This window comes from Girardinichthys multiradiatus, chromosome 17, assembly GCF_021462225.1.
Source record: "Girardinichthys multiradiatus isolate DD_20200921_A chromosome 17, DD_fGirMul_XY1, whole genome shotgun sequence".
NCBI classification, from domain to species: Eukaryota; Metazoa; Chordata; class Actinopteri; order Cyprinodontiformes; family Goodeidae; genus Girardinichthys; species Girardinichthys multiradiatus.
In genome coordinates, this window is record NC_061809.1 from 1,778,532 (window position 1) to 1,798,344 (window position 19,813).

Below are 19,813 nucleotides of genomic sequence, written 5' to 3' on the forward strand. Positions count from 1 at the left end.
TTTTTTATTGGCTACAAATCTTTGTTTTTTTTATTTCACTCTCTGGGCTCATGCTGCTCAGTTTAAACTTGATTTCATGCCTATTTTGTTGCTCCCACTTCAGGATCCAGGGTGTACTCAATGGGATTCAGGAGCATCCCCTACTGTTACATAACAGGCCAGATCTTAATAGGATTAGAGGTCAGCCTTACTGCACAGGTGTCTGCCAACCAGGGGACAGGGGAACTCTGACAAGTCCTAAGGAAGGATTTTGATTTGGATTCAGAAAGGATATGGTTTGATCTGAATTGGGTTTACTGGTTGATCTTGTGAGTCACAACAAGAAAAAAAAAAAAAAAAAAAAAATTAAGGAAAAAGAAAACAATAGGAATTTTAAAGGCTATAACTGCTTTAAAAAAATGAATTAGCATTAGGGATGAGTACCTTTCACATTTGAACCAATACGGTACCGTTGTCCTGTACCTGGGAATCTGTATCAGGTACTCAGCGGAACCAGTTTTCGGTACTTTTGTTTGTGTTTTTGTGGTAATAATTGTTAATTTGTTTATGAATAAAATCTAAATTCTTTTCAGTTTAACATATGCATTTCTCAATGTATAAACCTTAATGAATATATCAAATCAACATCCAGCTGTTTGTATTGTAACATCTCCGTTGTTTCAAACATCCCTTCAACATGAAAACCGTTAACTGACTACTACGACGAGTTCAAAAGGCAAAAATGCGTATGGTGATTTATAGTCAGGAGAAATCTGCGAGCAGTAACTTGGAAACCAAACAAACTGTCACCCTACCCAGGCATTTAAAAGAGCCTCATCGAGAGCCCAGGTTGCCTGTAATTAACCCCAGCAGTAAACAAATTTCTTTTGTTGCTTTGATTTTTGAAACATGCACCAAATCAGAATATAAAATAAACCACTGCTACATTTATTGGGAGTTTTCAAGCATTAATTGTGCAGAATATTATACTTTTTGCTGTTCTCCCCTTTATGGAGACAAGAAGTTTATCTGAGCTCATAAATTAGTCAGACAATCTACTAAGATAGCAAGCCTGTTGTTGGGCACAAGCTCCATACACAGCCCTGCTCAGAGCACCCCTGCTGCATCCTGCCCCCCACCACACAGCACGTCACGATGGCAAATCAAGGACCCCACGCAATACCACCCCAGTCTCCACCCACAGGTGCAATGGGGCAGTGGGGCAATTCTATGTTAGGCTCTATCCCTCTAAATAACTTGGCGTTTTCAGGCACTTTGTCTGACTTCTTTTTAAAGCGACATTTAATTATAGCAACAGTATTTTGGCAGTTTTGAAGCAATAACTTTTTAGACCTTGTTTTATACTGACACTAGGTTTAGGCCCTCAGCAAAGACTAAATGTAATATTTTTTTTCAACTTACAATAAGTAGTAACTCATTTCTCAAAATTTCACAAAAAACTTTTAAATACTTAAACTTTTTTAAGATGTAGAAAGGCTATCTCTACTCACTTTCCTCCCGCTATAGTGCATTTGCCTGTGTGTATTTTGGTGACAAGCGTGTGGTTTGCCGTCTTTCTTTAGCTAGTGGTGCAGGAGATCTCCTCCCATGGTTTGGAGCTCTACAGTCTGTAATCTCTGAAAGCCACTGCACCACCACCCAGTTTCATTTCTCAAAGTAAAAATTAGCCAGAACCCAGCTGGGCAAACAGTGGAAAAAAAAAAGAAAACACACACAAACGTGTGTCCTATTTGCCAGTTTCGATGGAGTGTGTGTGGTGTTCATTGTAGAGCAAAAACAAGCAAACTTGTACATCCTTGATAAAGTATTATGGTTTATATATTTCTAAAGTCATAGTTTTAAAGTTTTCTCTCTCCCAAAGTGTTTGGGAATATTTTTAGTCAAATGACTCTGACTACGCTGGCTATGAAGATGATTTTAAAGCAGATGATTATAACATAAAATCTAATGATTTGATTTAAATTTCATTAGCTTGATACTAAAACCATTAAATTTGATTAATCTCACAGTATGCTCCTTTTAACTGAACATATTTGATAGAAACCGTTAGGTAAACCATGTTTTTTCCAAACAGATACGTTTAACTTAATAAGAAAAGTTTGCCTCTACTTTATTAACATGTTTTTGCTCTGATTTAAGTAAACTAGGTCCACTACATTAGCTCACGATAGCTTAAGAAAAAAGGTTAAAAGAGTGGCAAAGCATAACTAGCTAACTGCATAGACTTCAAATGAAAAAAACATGCAGAAAGACTGTTTTATTTTGTTGTTATTGGCTGTGAGAAAAGAAATTTAGGATAATAAAATTACATGTGACATCTTGTTTTCCCACGCTATAAAACCACTACAAGAATATTTTAGCATATAGGCTGAAAGTAAAAACAGCCTAGCATGACTAAATGCTTTAAACAAAAAGTTACGTTAAGTCTGTTTTTTTACAACCAGAAAACCTTAGCTTATCAAAACCACTCGGAGTAAAAACAGAGGCCTAGCATAACTAAAAAAACTGCAGAGACTTGAAAAAGAAATGGATAACTTGCTGGTTCTTTCTTGTCTAAACTTTTTCAACTGGACCTAACTGTCTGGACAACATCTATTGGTTTAGGATAGTAGGCCTTTGCAATTAATTAACTTTATGATCTAATTTAAATTTTGTCTCACAAATATCACAAAAACATTATAATTGCAAAGTATGTATTTTTACCTTTTTTGAACATATTCTTCTTTGCAAGCATTCTCTTGCTTTTTGCTGCTACTGAAGGCATTTAGAGACCCATAAATGCATATTTAGTTCTTCGACAGCAAAAGATAACCCCCAGAGCTTGTGTCGCTGCTTATGGCCATGGCTGTACGCAATATTTATGTGTTGTTTTGTGAAAAACAAACAAATGGATTCACATGCTGTGTCATGTTGGCCTGATACCCTACACCTTTGATTCCACTGTCCCAACAGTTTTCTCCTGATTCCATGTGTAGAGCTAAGTTCAACAAAGCCTGTCCTGGCGTGCCCATCTCTGGTCTGGATAGAGCTGTGATAAAGTGCATAATGATCACCCTGTTTGACACATAGAGAGAGGCAAACAAGCACAACATTCTTTCTGAAGAAATGCTTCTTCAAGGACATGGTTGTTTTTGTCTCTATTTTGATTTTATAACACTATATTTAAACCAGTCTGAAACAATGTCCCTTTTACATTTTGTTCTTCTCAGCAGAAATTGGACTCTACGCCTAAAGTCGAAAGATCCTGGCGTATATTTGCGTGTGTGTCTTTGTGTGTGTGTGAGAGAGAGAGAGAGAGAGAGAGAGAGAGAGATGGAGTGGGTGGAGGCCATAAATGGCAGCCAAGGAAGAATGATGGAATAGGGAGACACTGCTGTGTGTTCCTCTTGTTTTCCTCAAAGGTGATTCCTTGCTGCAGAATGGGAGAACCAACAATCACAGTGGTGGTTTCACTTCCTCTGTCACGTTGCAGCCATGTGCAGGAGATCTAATGCAGAAAGAAAGCAAAGATAACAGTGTAACAGGATATTAGAACAAAATATTAAAATGGTTTTGGTTACATTCTTACTTGGCTCTGGTCCACAGGGTGATCATTTAAAGATCTCAGTTGCTGCCGTGATAAACCCTGTTGAGACATACATGCAGGCATGCAAAAAAGTTAGGACACAGCATTAAATACAGTATTCAGTTCTCAACAGAAAAGTTCTCAGATTGATGTCTTTTTTTTTGGTATATATCTCTAAAGAAGAAAGTAATTAAATTGCATGTATACAGCAAAAATTAACCTCGCTTTACAGAAAACACACTGTATCAACAAAATGTATTTTCTGTCTGAGAAAAATGTGAGGATGCCCTACCCCCTAGTGTTACCCCCCAAAGGGTAACACTGGAGGGTAGTCTTTGACATTGGTCTGAGTTTCTGATAAAAGCTACCTTCAGCTGTTCAAGTTATCCCACGGCATCTCTATGAGATCCAGATCTAGGTGACTAGGCCAGGACTTTCCATTTCTTGCCAGCCAGTCCTTGGTGGATTTTACTGGTACGTTGTGGATCAATGTCATGTTACAGGGTCTAATTCAACTTTCATTTTTTTTTACATGTGATCTCACATTTTCCTCAAACACTCTCTAATAATGTATTGACGGTGGTGGAATTCAGGGTGGATTCTATGATGGTGAATTGGCCAGGTCCTGCTGCCCCAAACCATGACACATATTCCTGCATGCCTCACAGATGGTTAAAGGTTCTCTTCCTGGAATAATGTTTTGGTTTTTTGCCACACATGTCCTCTGTTTTGGTTTCAAAACAATTCCATTTTAGATTAATTTGTCTGAAGAATATTCATTCCATAGTCCTGGTCATTATGTCTGGCAAACTTCAGTCTGGGTTTAATTTTTTTTTCAGAGCACAGAGGTTTCCTCCTACCTCACCTTTTGAGAAAGTTCAACTTTACAGTCTCTTTGACTTCCTTCAGCATCTTGCTGCCTGCTCTCAAGGTAAACTTGCTTGGATGGCTAGACCTTGACATGTTGCCAGTTGTTTTGAATGTCCTCCACTTGTAGACTGTTTCATGTATTCATGTACAGTGAATGGCTGATTGCTGATTGAATGGTACATTAATTTGAGACCTCTTTAAATCGTTCACCAGACTCTTAAGCTGCTACAATGTTTTTTCAAAGGCCCCAGACAGCTCTTTTGGATCTCACCATGGTGCTCACTCTCATATCAACAGTCAGGAGCAGCAACCTAAATGTCGGAGGTTTATAAAGGACGTACCTCTTGCAAAATGCTGAGTAACAATGTTCTAATCTGTGTTTGATTTTAGCCATTTTAACTGTGAATAAATGTGGGGGGTGTCCTAATTTAGTCCTCACCAGAAACTGTATTTTTATTAGATTAAAAAAATGTTTTTAAAGATCTTTAGCTTTTATTGTTTATTGATATTGCTTGAATTTCTCAATATTGGTTAAAATTATGTAACATATTCACATGTCTGAATATGTGAAAAAAAATTAGTTTAACAGGATGTCCTAACTTTTTCACATATTTGTATATAGAATATAGTGGGTAGTTTGAGATGTCACATCCACGTTCAGCTGCTTTCATATGGTCTCGTCATGTTTTCACACAACTGTAAATGATAGACCTTCACCTGGGCTACAACAAATGACACACCATATCAAGAAATATGGAGGCTGATGTTCTGTGTGTGTTTGTGTGTAAGGATTGAGGCAGCAGAAAACTGGAAGCTTGCCACTTCATAACTTCAGCCAGTTTGAAGAACAGATTTCTGGCACTGACATTTACCCAGACATATTTCAAAGGTTTTATTTTCCTGGGCAGAGATGCTGAGATTTGTTTGAAGTTTTCTCTCATTAATTTACTCCATCTCCTTCAGCCAAGACTATAATGAGTAAAAACATGTTTTTCTTTTCTCAACAGCAACTGACATGATGAGATTTTTGTTAGTTGGAAAATCCTTTGCCTCCATGCTTATCATGTTTTACTGTTGCATGCAACAACTCTATTACACTTCAAACTGCTCACACGTTGATGCCTAGTGTCAATATTTGATTCAGAATCAGAATTCAAAATTACGCATTTTGCTGCTTGAGTTATGCTTTGATGTGTAGAAACCAAAAGCAACACAGAGATGTATGGTTGACTGTTCAAAAATGCTTTTTTATTTAGGTCTGTATGATTTGGTTAGACTGTGCCTTGCAAAATAATTTTTGCCCTATGAAGAAGTTTCATAGTCTTTGGATACACTGGTAATCAGCCTGTGATCTAAATAGTTCAGTTTTCCCTTAATTGGCTCTGATACTAAACTCAAATACTAAAATATCTTTTTTCCAATCCATTAAAATTATTAAATCTTAGAACTTCCGCTATTTTCGGTCTATAAACACAGCAGGTCCTTTTTAAATTTTTGAGTTTAATAAATAGCAGATAAAGGTTAGGCACACATGCATTGATTCATAAATAAAGATAATATTGGATTCCTTCATTTTCTGTGGAGTCCAAACTACCACCTCTAGCATAAAATTTGTCATAAGCTACTGTCACACCCTCTCCTATCTTGGCAAGTACAGTACAGACCAAAAGTTTGGACACACCTTCTCATTCAAAGAGTTTTCTCTCACCCCAAACCATCTCAATTGGGTTCAGGTCCGGTGACTGTGGAGGCCAGATCATCTGGCGCAGCACCCCATCACTCTCCTTCTTGGTCAAATAGCCCTTACACAGCCTGGAGGTGTGTTTGGGGTCATTGTCCTGTTGAAAAATAAATGATGGTCCAACTAAACGTAAACCGGATGGAATAGCATGCCGCTGCAAGATGCTGTGGTAGCCATGCTGGTTCAGTATGCCTTCAATTCTGAATAAATCCCCAACAGTGTCACCAGCAAAGCACCCCCACACCATCACACCTCCTCCTCCATGCTTCATGGTGGGAACCAGGCATGTAGAGTCCATCCGTTCACCTCTTCTGCGCCTCACAAAGACACGGTGGTTGGAACCAAAAATCTAAACTTTGATTCATCAGACCAAAGCACAGATTTCCACTGGTCTAATGTCCATTCCTTGTGTTCTTTAGCCCAAACAAGTCTCTTCTGCTTGTTGCCTGTCCTCAGCAGTGGTTTCCTAGCAGCTATTTTACCATGAAGGCCTGATTCACAGAGTCTCCTCTTAACAGTTGTTCTAGAGATGTGTCTGCTGCTAGAACTCTGTGTGGCATTGACCTGTTCTCTAATCTGAGCTGCTGTTAACCTGCGATTTCTGAGGCTGGTGACTCGGATGAACTTATCGTCCGCAGCAGAGGTGACTCTTGGTCTTCCTTTCCTGGGGCGGTCCTCATGTGAGCCAGTTTCTTTGTAGTGCTTGATGGTTTTTGCGACTGCACTTGGGGACACTTTCAAAGTTTTCCCAAATGTTCGGACTGACTGACCTTCAAGTAATGATGGCCACTCGTTTTTCTTTACTTAGCTGCTTTTTTCTTGCCATAATACAAATTCTAACAGTCTATTCAGTAGGACTATAAGCTGTGAACTGTATTCACCTCCTTCATAACACAACTGATGATCCCAACCCCATTTATAGGGCTTGAAATCCCACTTATTAAACCTTACAGGGCACACCTGTGAAGTGAAAACCATTTCAGGTGACTACCTCTTGAAGCTCATCAACAGAATGCCAAGAGTGTGTGGAGCAGTAATCAAAGCAAAAGGTGGCTACTTTGAAGAACCTAGAATATAAGACATATTTTCAGTTGTTTCACACTTTTTTGTTCAGTATATAATTACACATGTGTTAATTCATAGTTTTGATGCCTTCAGTGTGAAGCTACAATATTCATAGTCATGAAAATAAAGAAAACTCTTTGAATGAGAAGGTGTGTCCAAACTTTTGGTCTGTACTGTATGTTATCATTTTAAAAATGTTATATGGGTCTAACTGTAAGAATTTGAAAGTAACAGGATTTTGTGTACCAATCAAGTCCTTTAGCATCTTTGATCATCATTTGTCATGCTCTCCTTTTCTGAATAATGCATGTGTATTGGGATCAAGGCTGTGGAATTCAAAGTGATGAACTGTATAATGACACGCTGCATTACCATCTTTTCACTGTGTATTGTTATTCATATTAATGAATCAACGAACAATCTAGGAAATACATTTCAGTGCTCTATGCCCACAAGTGGTTGGATAATTATTTGCCAAATTATTCAGAAAGAAGGACATGCCATCAGTGTTGTTTTAAGCATCCAGTGTGCCAAGGTGAGTGAATTGTCTATACTAGATACATAATAGTGTCAGGGGGGCAAATGAAATTATGTAATAATTGGCAAGTCAGACCTTAAAGTTAACCAAAGATTGGTATGGGCCCAGCTTGATTGAATCATCTCTAATTCATTACCATTACTCATTGAAGTTTGTTTGTGATGTGACAGTGGAAAAGTTCAAGAGATTTGAACACATTTGCAAGATACTGCATTTACAGTAGTCACATTCTTTAGGAATTTAGCTCAACTGTGTGTTTAATAAAAATGTAAAGTGCCAGTGTTTATACTGTATGTTATGGTACCAATACCAGAGAATATCTTGTCTGTATGTCAGAGAACAGCAGGGATACTCTTGGTTTGTGGTTTTTATGTGAGAGCCATGTGTATTTAGCAGTGACTGATGTCACTGGTTTAATGTTTTTTGAAAAAGCACAGAGTATATAGGTCTGTTTTGAAATGGAACCAGGTCAGTGTCTCAGTGTGACGTGGTTAGTTTTAACAGAGAAATCAGTGTTCTGCAAATGTTACACTATTTATAGAGTTAAACAAATGTTCTAGTCTGCAACAACAGATGAAATGAAATTTGCTTGTTTCATTTCCCAGTTGCAGACATTTAAAGGTTGTCTCCATCTGCAAACAGCTATTTAATATGAAAATTGTCAATCTGTGTTTCTTTTATTCCTCCCATATTCACTTAGCAATCAAAAACGCAAACAATGAAACATTATTATTTATTTTATTGTTTGTTTTTTAATCTGATACCAAAAAGCCATGTTTTGGCAACTGAAGATGATGAGAATGAATGTTGAACATATTTTAGTTTACCTTTGTTACCAATGGGATTCACTTCATTTTAAACTACAACAGCAACTCCTAAACTTGTCTTATATTGTGTGTTAGAGTGACCTTTAACTGGAAGGTTGTGTTTTTCAGGATGACAAGTTTTGCTCTGGAGTCATCTCTATATCGAGTTTTAATCAGACTGCCATCAGTTTTTGTTTTCTTGTAAAAAGCTGAAGAAGAACAGCTTAAGTTCAGGATAGAGGTTCTGATTTAATCATCTGGTGAGCAAACTTCACAGCAGCTTGTTTTTTCACCAAACAGACTTGTGCTTAGCTGTCTGATTCAATATGGACGTCCCTAAAAAGAAACTTGATGAATATAGTTATAAAATAGTTGTCTGTGTGTGTGGAAATTAAAGTTTTATACAACATACAGTTTTGATTATTGATAAAAAATGGGCAAGGTTTTAGGTAGTGACCAGGAAAAAAAAACAAAAAAAAAGGGAAGTAATTACTAGCAATCGCAAGATAAAAGACACCAAAACTGAGATGGTGGACAATCTTTGCAGGGTCTTGGTGTATGAAGGATACAGTGGGCTCCCCATTATACTCAATAGAGCACAGCAGTTCGTCAACTCTTTCAAGCAGGCCCACAAAAAGCATGCTTGAAAAAAAGCATACCCAAAACCTCTGTTGCAAGGTTGTCGTAGTTCCTTATTTGTCTGCATAAATATGGAAAAGAATAAAATATTTGTATTTTTCCTAAAGCACCATTATAAACGGCATATCCAGTTGGGCTTTATGCTGGTTTAGAATAAAAGCTGACCTAAAAATGCAGACTCCATCCATTTAAGTTGATTTGCAGATGTCCACATTAGTTCCCCCAATAAAAGAGAACATGATTTACTCAACTGGCTGTGATAGAAGCTTGCTTCACTCTGCTCATTGTTCAGCTTACTCTTTACCACACATAGTGGGTCAGGACTGAAACTTTTTATTACCTAAATGACAAAAAGTGATTTCACCCTAATGTTTTTGCCTAGCATCAGAATAAAACGGAACAATCATCTCCTAGCTGGAACGTCGCTTTGTTCAGACAGCTCAAAGTTGGCTTGAATGATCAAGGATTTGGTCAAAAATGAACAAAGCATGATGTACATTATCCTTTCTAACCTAATTACAAAATACTATGTTTATATGTTGACTTCGGTTTAATCAGGCATCCTATAATTTAAGTCTGCTCACAAATATTGCTAAAAGTTAAATCTAAATTATTTTCCAGGTTAAAATGTGAGGGGGAAAGTAAACAGTAAATTTCTTGCTGAAAGGAGTTGTTGGTATTACAATTGAACTGGTCAGTTCTGCTGTGTCCGAGAATTAAAATTGCACTTCTATTTCATCGACTTGTCTCCTCAGTCACTGTTTCCTCCTGCACGGATTAGAGGATGGCTGGCTGAACTTTGAGCTCACTGTTTGGCTGGCTGAGCTCTGCTGGTCACAGCTGCTGTCATGGCCAAAAGCTCCGAGGTGAAGCTGGCTGTCTTCGGTAAAGCGGGGGTTGGCAAGTCAGGTAAGCTCCTGTCTGTGTTTGTCAGTGTAGGCTGATGGCTTGTGGGAAAACATTCCTGTTGCATTTTCTCTACATTTATAGATGTAAACATGCAGGTTTTAAGCATTTTAATGCTTTAGAGAGACATATTAAGCTCCCTGTTTATAAGCTGACATAATGTGGACACGATAAAGGATATGTTTGATATGTTTTGCACAAAACAGCTTCATGTCAATTAGTGCCTTTGGCAATTTTTAATCTACATGTTGCTGTTTCATAGCAGAAAGCAAACTCCGGCCTTTCGTAGCCTATTGTTTAAAAATACTAAAGCCTCAAATAAATTAAAATGTTTTTCCAAAAACCTTGTACTTCACCCCATTTTCATTTATTTTGGTTCTGATCCTCATTTGGGTCAGTTGATTGTAATAAAATAGGAATGACTATAAACTCTTAGCGAACCATAATTGTGGCACATATTTTTATTGCCGTCATATAACCACATTTAGAAATGACTTAAAATCATCAAAATGGGTATTAAGGGGCCCCTGGCAGGTATAAACTGATGTATGGACCCTTCATTATATACAGCATTAATGCCTTCTTATACTCACTGATTTTGGCGTCTGTAGCCATAAATTTGGCTTCACTCATGCCTGATCTTCTATTGTTGTAAATCTTTTAAGACGGTTAAATGAATACTATTGTTAAACTAAAAACAATCAAGCATATTATTATTAGATGACTGAATAGCTTCCATGGAGGGAGCAATAAATGACATGGTATTAATGTATACCAAGATTCTACGAAATGTTCTGGTTTAAGAAAGACAAAACCTTTTCATTGTACCGTTCCTATGGTTTCGATTCTTTTTGTTCAGATAGAAGACAAAGTGCAGGGGCAAAATGACTTTTCTATATCTCTATGGAACAGCACTCCCCTTTCCCCGACCTGTTGCTATGCACTGCCAGTTGGGTCAACGGCGGCGACAGTGGTAGGGGTTCATCCTGTAACCGGTGGGTTGCCGGTTCAAACGTCTACTCTGCCTAAGTCATTGTGGCCCTGGCGCAAGACATTTCACCTGCCTTGCCTGCTGATGGTGGACAGAGAACTCGGTGGCGCCGATTGTATGGGAGCCTCTCTTGTGGTAGACACGATGTTGTCTACCGCTGTCAGTGTGTGAATGGGTGTACGAATGGGTGGACGACTGATTGTAGGGTAAAGCGCTTTGGGGTCTCTGGGGACTTAATAAATCGCTATATAAGTGCAGGCCATTTATCATTTATATAAAATTAAAACTATAAAAATAATATATAAAAAACATAATATTTCCAAAAGGGTCACTTATCCAATCTTTGCTGATACCCAGAACATTCAATGTATTATGTTTTGAGCTTCAGGTTGGTGGTAGGTAAAGATCCAAAACATAATTTTTTTCTTGCTTTGGACTAGAAAACTGATATCCTTTTCTCTTGCAAATTTGGATCACTTACATAAAAAATAAGAGTCCAGTAAAACGTTTCAGGACTGAGGGTTGATTAAGAACTCATTATGTATTTTTGTCTGCCTCATTTATGTTACCAATGTTGTTGTACCTTTACCATCAGCTCAGCTATGGTTCCGTCATACCCACTCTGTTTATGTAGACATTATTACAGTAGGTGGTTGTTTACAGTACCCCTGTAAATGCTTTCACTCCCACAGGTCACTTTAGCATTCCTCCATAAGTTGAGGCAGCTCAGCCTCAGCTGGCGTTCTGTACATTTTGTGTTATTCCTGGCAGCTACAAAAACAGATTGCTTCTGCTTAGAAATTGGATGACACAAAACATGCATCTGAATTCCCCGCATGTTGAAGGAGGCTATTAAAATTGCAGAGGAGGTAAATTCAAGTGCGGTAATAAAAAATAAGCTTATTGAGCAGAGAGACTGTAACACACTGCCATTGTAGCTGACACAGTCAAATATTAAAGGCAGAATTCTCCAAGATCTCCAAGAACAGCTTATTTTCCTTCAAAAGAGAACACCCCAGTGAACATTATTGAATTTGACACCCTGGTAAATCATTCTAATTTCTTATCTAATTTCACAACTCAAACATAGAAAGAAAAAGAAAAACACACTACTGTTTGTTTTCATGGGCTGAAATATCCCCTTCTTTCCTTCACCATCTATTATCCCAGAGGTATTTCATGATCTACCAGTAATCAATCAAATGAAGAAGAAAGAAATATAGCAGATGCATCAAATCCATTAGATCTGCAGTCAGTCTGACTGGACCAGATCACAAATATCTGTCATTAAGGAAATGTCCCTTGTAGTCATGTGTCAAAAGCTGTAATACAGTGGTGCCGAAAAACAACATCATGCTAACATGTTAATTAGTACCATGTTCCTTCTCTTATTTATTAGTGCAAATAGCCATCTACATGTTTTCATTTTGACTTGCGATCAGTGATAAGCTCTAAACCTGGGGGGGTTGAATTCGACCCTCCAATATTGCGCCGTTGACCATCCTGGGAACTAGTCATAAAGCTGTAACCACTGTGAACTGTAAAGCCTCCTTTATGTCTTCACTTAGCAGTTGATGCGAGAAAATCCGGCCACACCAAATGTCCTCTTAGCATTTGCACCTTTGTTTGAGGTGCATTTGAAGTGCTGAAGTTCTTTTTTTGAAGACTAGACAGCACTGTAGAAAATCTCTGCCTGTATTTAACAAGTGATAGCAAAAGCTGAGTCCAACGAGAAAGTCCATTCCCAATACAATTATAAAGCTTGGCCTCATAATTGTAACTTTTTAACAGTTTTATAAGTCAATCAAAAATCTAGCTGGAATTATTCCTTCTGTGTTTAATTTGAACCATGCATATGCTTGTAAAAACGGACGTGCTTTTTTTTTTTGCTCATGTCCCGTCCGGCAGAGTAGCACTCAGAATTGTTGTCTGAGTGCCAAGTGGAGCATTACGGCTTTCGCTGTAATGCTCCACTTGATATATATAAAAACATTATTAGAAATAGCTTCGGAATTATTTCAAATGCAATGGACATAGATGGAAACGAAAGGGATAAAAAGAAGAAAGAAAGGGATAGGTGGGGCAAAAAGTTAAAAAGGAGAGGATAAAAGAATAGAGAAAAATAGGAGGATAAAGAGAATCAGAGATAACACCATAGCAGTCTGCTTTTACACCTGCAGAAAGAGAGAAACAAAGAAGATATACTGCATCTGTGTATCTGAAAAATCCTGGGCCCACATTCACAAGGAATCCTAAGACTAAAAGTAGCTCCTAGTGATGTCATTTTTCCCTCGGTAAGATAAAAGTGAAGAATATCTTAAGCAGAGAAGAAGGCAGAAAGACAGAGAGAAAGGAGAGATATTCTCCTGACAATGAATAACAGTGAATTAATAAAACGCTACCTCACAGGGATCCACCCCCTAAACAGTTGAATTAATGAGCACATAAACTTCTATAGCAATCAAACAGTTATTAATATAGAGATGAGATTAACTTTATCATCCCCCTAGGGGGAAATTAAATAGTGTCAGCTCCAGGACAGATTAAAGGTGCAACTAAAGTAAGGTAATATTAGGAAGGACAAATAAATAATAGAAACAATAATAAATACCCATGGAAAAAAGTCAACAAAATTACGAACAATATAGTACAAAATTATTTACATATTTACTGTTTGTTTTCACTGTGATCTTTCAACACTCCTCTCTTCTCCTCCACCAGCAGCCTCTGCTCCTCTGTTCAGTTCAGCATTCTCCACCTTTTTTTTTCCCGTTTTGTTTTGGTCATTTTACCAAACTAAACCTCATTACACAAGAAGGCAATGACAGTAAAATGCTAAATTTTAATATTAAAATGAAATTAATTAATATGAAATAGATACAGTATGAAAATGGCCAACATGACGAGTAAACATAATAATAAGCAAATTTAAAATAATGATGAGCATACAAATAGGCTACATAAGATTTTGATGCTGCGTGACAATTCATTTAATTTTGCTACGCCATCATCATGATTTACACATTTCTGAATCCAGTCTAAATTCTATCATCGGTTAATTTCTGTCCATTTATTACTAGAAGCGCATTTGTTAGTATTTTTTGTTGTTGTTTCTTTTAACAACCAACAGCTTTTAAAAAACAGCTTCACACCTAGCAACGGGGTCAACCACTTCTCACTAAGATAGGAAAATCTGTTCTAGTTCAGAGTCGCTCTCAGCGGCGAAGTGAATCACTCTTAAGCTAGTAGTCCTTTTCAATAATTTTTAGGCTAAGATAGGAGCTCTCTGAGAGGACCCTGAGAATCTTTGTGAATATGAGCCCTGAATCCAAACAACTGTGGATGTATGTGAGCGTGCTTGTACATAAGGTTTCTCCATAAGAATATACAATAGCGGGTTTGAGGAGCCACAGATCTGCCCTCCAGGACCCAAGACAGACATGAGGGAGATTGGAGCCACAGAATTACAAAGGCCTCCTAGAGCCCAGTAGTCCCAGGAGGACCACTCTTTAAAGAACAGGAGAGGAGAGCCTCCAGGAAACCACCCAGCAGCCACATTGCAGAAGTTTGGAATTTGTGTTTTTGCCGCGAAGAAAACGCCATGATATCAGAGCAGCAACACCTATTTCTCTTTAAAGCTAATGCTGTTTTGAAACAAACACCAACACTCCACTGTAGTACATATTCTGTGGATAAAGAAAAGTATTTAAGCAGCACATGCAGCTCTGCTGTCGCCTAATCCTTTTCTATCCCTCACATTGCCTTTTCTCTTTTTCACGTAGAAAGCGAAACCCAGCAGAATGATAGCAACAGTTTCTCACATTTGATGCTACATGTAGCCCAGGTGGTCCCTTCAACAAAAAGCTGCTCTCTTCTATCTTTGATGGAACCCATCGATTTTGTCCTTAGTCTGCAAACATGTGGATTCAGGCAGTAAATTACACTCCCATTTCATGAACAATGTAGCAGGGAGGAAAAACAAAACCCTCATATTAGACAGAATTAAATGTTGTTTGCTCTTATGTTGGAGGGAGAACATTGTTTTCTAGTTTATTAAACTTTAGTAACCACAGTGTTATTTTAATTAATTATGTAAACAAACAGTAGGGTTTGCTCTGCTTTACTGGAAGGTTATTATACTGTTTAGTATTAAACAGCCCTCATGAATTAACCCTTTACCATACAGACTTTGGACAGTGATACCACTGTGGCGCCAGTGGTTCCGGTTTTATTTGGACTCAGAGGTGTTCGTACTTTCACAAGATCATCCCTAATCATCAGCTTCATACCTGCAGGGCTTTTTAGTCTTGCTGGGGGTTTTACAGGCCAACTGTGATGATCTGACCTGGACTCTTGCCGAGCTCCAGTGCACTAATAGTGAGCAGAGTGCATTAGCTCTGGCTTGGCTGTGCTGGCACTTTGCTGATTTTCAGCTTATTGACTCAGCAGTGGAAACTGAGCAAAAGAAAGTAGAAACATTTAACCAATTAGGATCCTTCCAACTGAGAAGAGTGTCATGAAGACGTTTCTGCCCTCTTACAGATTCCTTCTGTCTTTGCTTTTATTTTGTCACACTTAAATGTTTCAGAGTATTAAACAAATTTCAATATTAGACAGCAATATTTTTGAATAAAAAATTATTGTATTAAGGGGAAACAAGCTGAACAAACCAACCTGGCCTGATGTGAAAGTGTAATTAGCCCTGAACCTAATAACTAGTAAAACCTTAACTGGCAGTGAGCCCTTTATGTTGCTGTGGATGAATTTTGGCCCACTCATCATTACAAGTCATTTTCACGGCAGCCACATTAGAGAAGTTTTAAGCAAAAATTGCATGTTTAAGTTCACGACACAGCATTTCAGATGCATTTAGACTTACACTAAGCCAGTCCAACACCTTCATTTTGTGTTTTGAGCCAAAGCTTAACCTTAAGCTGTCGGTCAGTTTAAGCGTAAGGTCACAAACGTATGGCCGGACATTCCGCTTATTCAGGTCCAGAAGCAGCAAAACAGCCCCAAACTATCACACTACCACCATCATGTTTGACTGTTGACTGGTATTTTTTGTGAGATGCTGTTGTCCTGGGACGCACACTTTCCAAAAAGGTCAACTTTTGTCTTGTCAGTCCACAGAATATTTTTTCAAATGTCTTGGAGATCATACGAATGTTTTTGGATACCATTTTTGTCCAGTCTTTTTGTTATGGCAAAATCATGAACACTGAACTTAACTGAGCCAAGTTAGTCCAGCAGTGCTTTAGATGTTGTTCTGAGTTCTTTTGGAACCTCCTGGATGAGTGGTTAATGTGCTCTCTGAGTAACTTTGGTAGGCCTGGCACTTCTGGGAAGGTTTAACAATGTTCCATATCTTGTAGTACATTGTGTAGAATGCCTCTTATATTTTTATGGGATTTGATACATTGCTTAATTAGATCTTTTAACGTATTCCATGTTGTCAGACAAGTTCTGTTTAATAAATTTCTTTATTCTACAGGTCTGGAAATAATCCAGCCTGGTGCTACTGAGACTGAAAGTGGCCTTCTAAAAGTTTAACCCAGTTACTGATTTAACAAAGAGGCAAATATATTTTCCAAAGAGCTATGATGATTTGGATATCATTCTTCCACTCATAAATAAAATTATCATTTGGAAACTGCTTTTTATTTTTGTTGTGGTTATCGTTGTCTGATATTCAAATTCATGTAATAATCTAAAACATTTAAATGCAGCAACATTAGTGAAAAATATAAGTGTTTGGAGGCAAATGCTTTTATGGATTAAAATGTGTTCTTTCGATAGTATCTTACAGGATGACTGCAGCTTCTTTTACAAAATCAGCTAATTAATTTACAAAATACCTGCTCATTAAAAAAATTATCTTACACATGTTACCTCCCCTCATTCCGTTAATGGATATGAAAGCCAAAAAAGAGAACAATAACAATGGAATAACAATGGAATAAGCCAGCATGTGTCTGCCCATGAAATACCAGTGTTTGTCTCCTCCAGTGCCAGGAGAGAACTATGAATCAGCTGGATATACAATGTAAACTGTAATTATAGGGCAGACAAGGGAAACAAAGCAACAAAAACAAGTCGCGACAGATGGCTTTTGGGTTATTTTTGTAACCATTTTTACATTTAAAGTAAGACAAAAAATATCCCAAATAAGACACAAGGTATATTACAAATCGAATATGCAGCACTGGCTTATACGCCTCAAATTGAGATAAAAGACAGTGTTTGTGCCATTACATTCTGAAACCATCTCAGCAGGTCTGAAACTGGCCTCCTGCTCAAAGCTGCCACTGCCAAGCCAATCCTCTCAGATCACTGTTGAAGTGATCTGTCAATTTTCACAATCGTATAAATTAAGAAACGCTTTGAATTCACATCCATTAGTGGTTTTGAGTGGGGCTTCTTGCTTGGTATTGTCAAGCAATCAAATTGTTTCTGGGCAGATCTGGCAGTCATTTTGAGTAAGGGAGTACCTGGGAATTAGGCCAACTCTTGAAATCCAGGTTAGGGTTAGGGTTGGCAACTTGTATGTTGTTGACTGTGACTTTCTTAACAAATGCGTCACTATGTTAAATTTAATCTAGAGAAACCTGTTCTAACAGTAGCATTTGGACATAGTCATGATATCTCAGGATAACAGCGCTGTGGTTTCAATTTAATGTCAATAAAACTGAATTCCTTCTATATTTTTTTTACCCATCCTCCCACACTTTCTTTTCTTCTACTTACTGATCTGCTGCCTGCTGCTTCCCTTTCTCCTCAGAAAAACAGTGCCTCTGACATCATGTTTCTGTTTATCTGGCATACACACAGAGTGTGCTAAAACTGGGTTCTGCCAGATATAAGATGTACACCCTGGAGTGAAGGCTAACCAGGGCGTCTTGCCGCAACCATGTCCAAATAGCACCTTAATAATCAGTCTTCCCTTGACACATAGTTAAATGTGAGCCCATCAATGGAAGAGATTGCATCACAAGTAGGCGGCTGTCGTGTGGTTGTACATCTTTCATCCACTGAACTATTTTTAGAGTCCACTTCTGACTCTCCTCAAATACAGCTTATTGTCCATTTTTCATTCATGCACTCTGAAGGCTGCCTGTTCCTGGCCGATGTGTGAATCATTACAGGTTATTTTTTTTCTACTTAAAAAACTAATAATTTGAACATAATCACAGCTTTTCAAATGTCAAAATAGCCTTATTAAGTATATGTTTTTGGCTCAAAAAGGATGTAATCGAAGGTTACAATAAATGCTTAACATCAAGGAGCACTTTTGGTAATAGCTTATTCATGACTGATTCCTGTTACCTTTTTTATAAAACAACTTAAAAAACAATTAATTGATAGTTATTAATTAAGAATAAAACCCAGAATGTCTTCTCCCAAGTGACACAAATAGGAAGCCCCTACAATGGAGTTCTGGGTCGGCCCTGGAAGACGACTGTGGAGCAGACTGAAAAACCTCCTTGGAGAAACAACATTAACTAGCTTGTACTCGGAGCTTCCTGGCTGACACAGCTCTATGTCCCTTGCCTACTGATAAACCTGACAACCAGACAAAGGAAAGCAGTTTCAGTTGCTTGTTTCTTTTAGTCATAATTCATATCTCATGGTAACAAGTGAGAGGTGGAACATAGATGGGCTAGCCAATTGAGAGCTTTACTGTTTGGCTATTTCCCCTCTTGAACAGAACTGGATTGTCATTGTCATGCCAGCAGAAGAACGTTGTCTGCAGAAAGATCTTTTTGTGGTCATACAATCCCTTTGGGATTTGAAGACTTAAGCTTTTAGAAATGTGATATCTTTGTAATTTGTGAAATCATTCCTTAAGGCACATGTAGAGCAACGCAGCGACTACCTTCACTGAAAGGTTTCTGCCATTAAAACAAAAAATAATGCGGTATTGGAAGGTATCTTGGACAAAGGGGAGGGAAACTCCAATGAACTTCTTAGCAGCTCTAGCTATCCTCTGCAGGGCCGTTTCATCTGACATACTGCATCTGGAATCCAACATGATAAACAGTGTGTTATAATGCTCTTAACCATCCCTCTGTAGAAAGTTCTAAAGATGTTGGTGGAGATAGAGCCTGGTTTAGTACGTCAAACTGGACACTGCAGTACTAACAACAAACTTTTTTTTGACCTTTAGTAAACTCATTCGGGCATAAATTATGTGGCTGGAATGTCTGGAGTTGGTATTACTCATACAACTTTTACTCTCGCTTGTCCATGGAAGGGCAGCTGTGTCCATGGCAGTGGAATTACTGAAGTTCTCAGAATACTGAAAGGACATCCAGAAGTTTGAAGAATTTAAAGACTGGAAGAATGGGTCAAAATCACACCTGAGCAATGCATATAATTAGTTTTTCCATCCTGGAGACGTTTTGAAATCGCGGTTACCTAAAAACACTTTCTATGAAGTATTTAATACATTTCTCTAAGTGTGTTCAATACTTATTCACTGTCATTCCAGTTTTCTATTACCCATAATTTAATTTGTGGACTAATTTACTTAAATTTTATTGCGTCTGTGGGTTAATTGGGCTGTTGTCAACATCAGGTTTAAATTTAATATCAATAGAAACACAGAAAACATATTTACTGAGGAAAACATTGAAATGTTTAATACTTTTTTTACCTGCTCTACACTCGTTGCAGCAAGTTCTGGTTCTGC

The 19,813-nt window shown here is 37.9% G+C and overlaps 1 protein-coding gene across 3 annotated transcripts in view; it reads left to right on the plus strand.

Moving 5' to 3' along the window:
• rerg (RAS-like, estrogen-regulated, growth inhibitor) overlaps window positions 1-19,813 on the plus strand; it is a 69,620-nt gene that overhangs the window by 1,929 nt on the left and 47,878 nt on the right. The window contains exons 2-3 of one of the 3 annotated variants that reach the window (XM_047390292.1): window positions 4,405-4,496; window positions 9,980-10,133. The exons of 1 other annotated variant lie outside the window; for it this stretch is intronic. In XM_047390292.1, coding sequence (XP_047246248.1) covers window positions 10,073-10,133 — 61 coding nt within the window. In that variant the 5' untranslated portion in view covers window positions 4,405-4,496; window positions 9,980-10,072. The remainder of the gene's footprint in view (window positions 1-4,404; window positions 4,497-9,979; window positions 10,134-19,813) is intronic. One more of the 3 variants, XM_047390293.1, reaches the window with a different exon arrangement.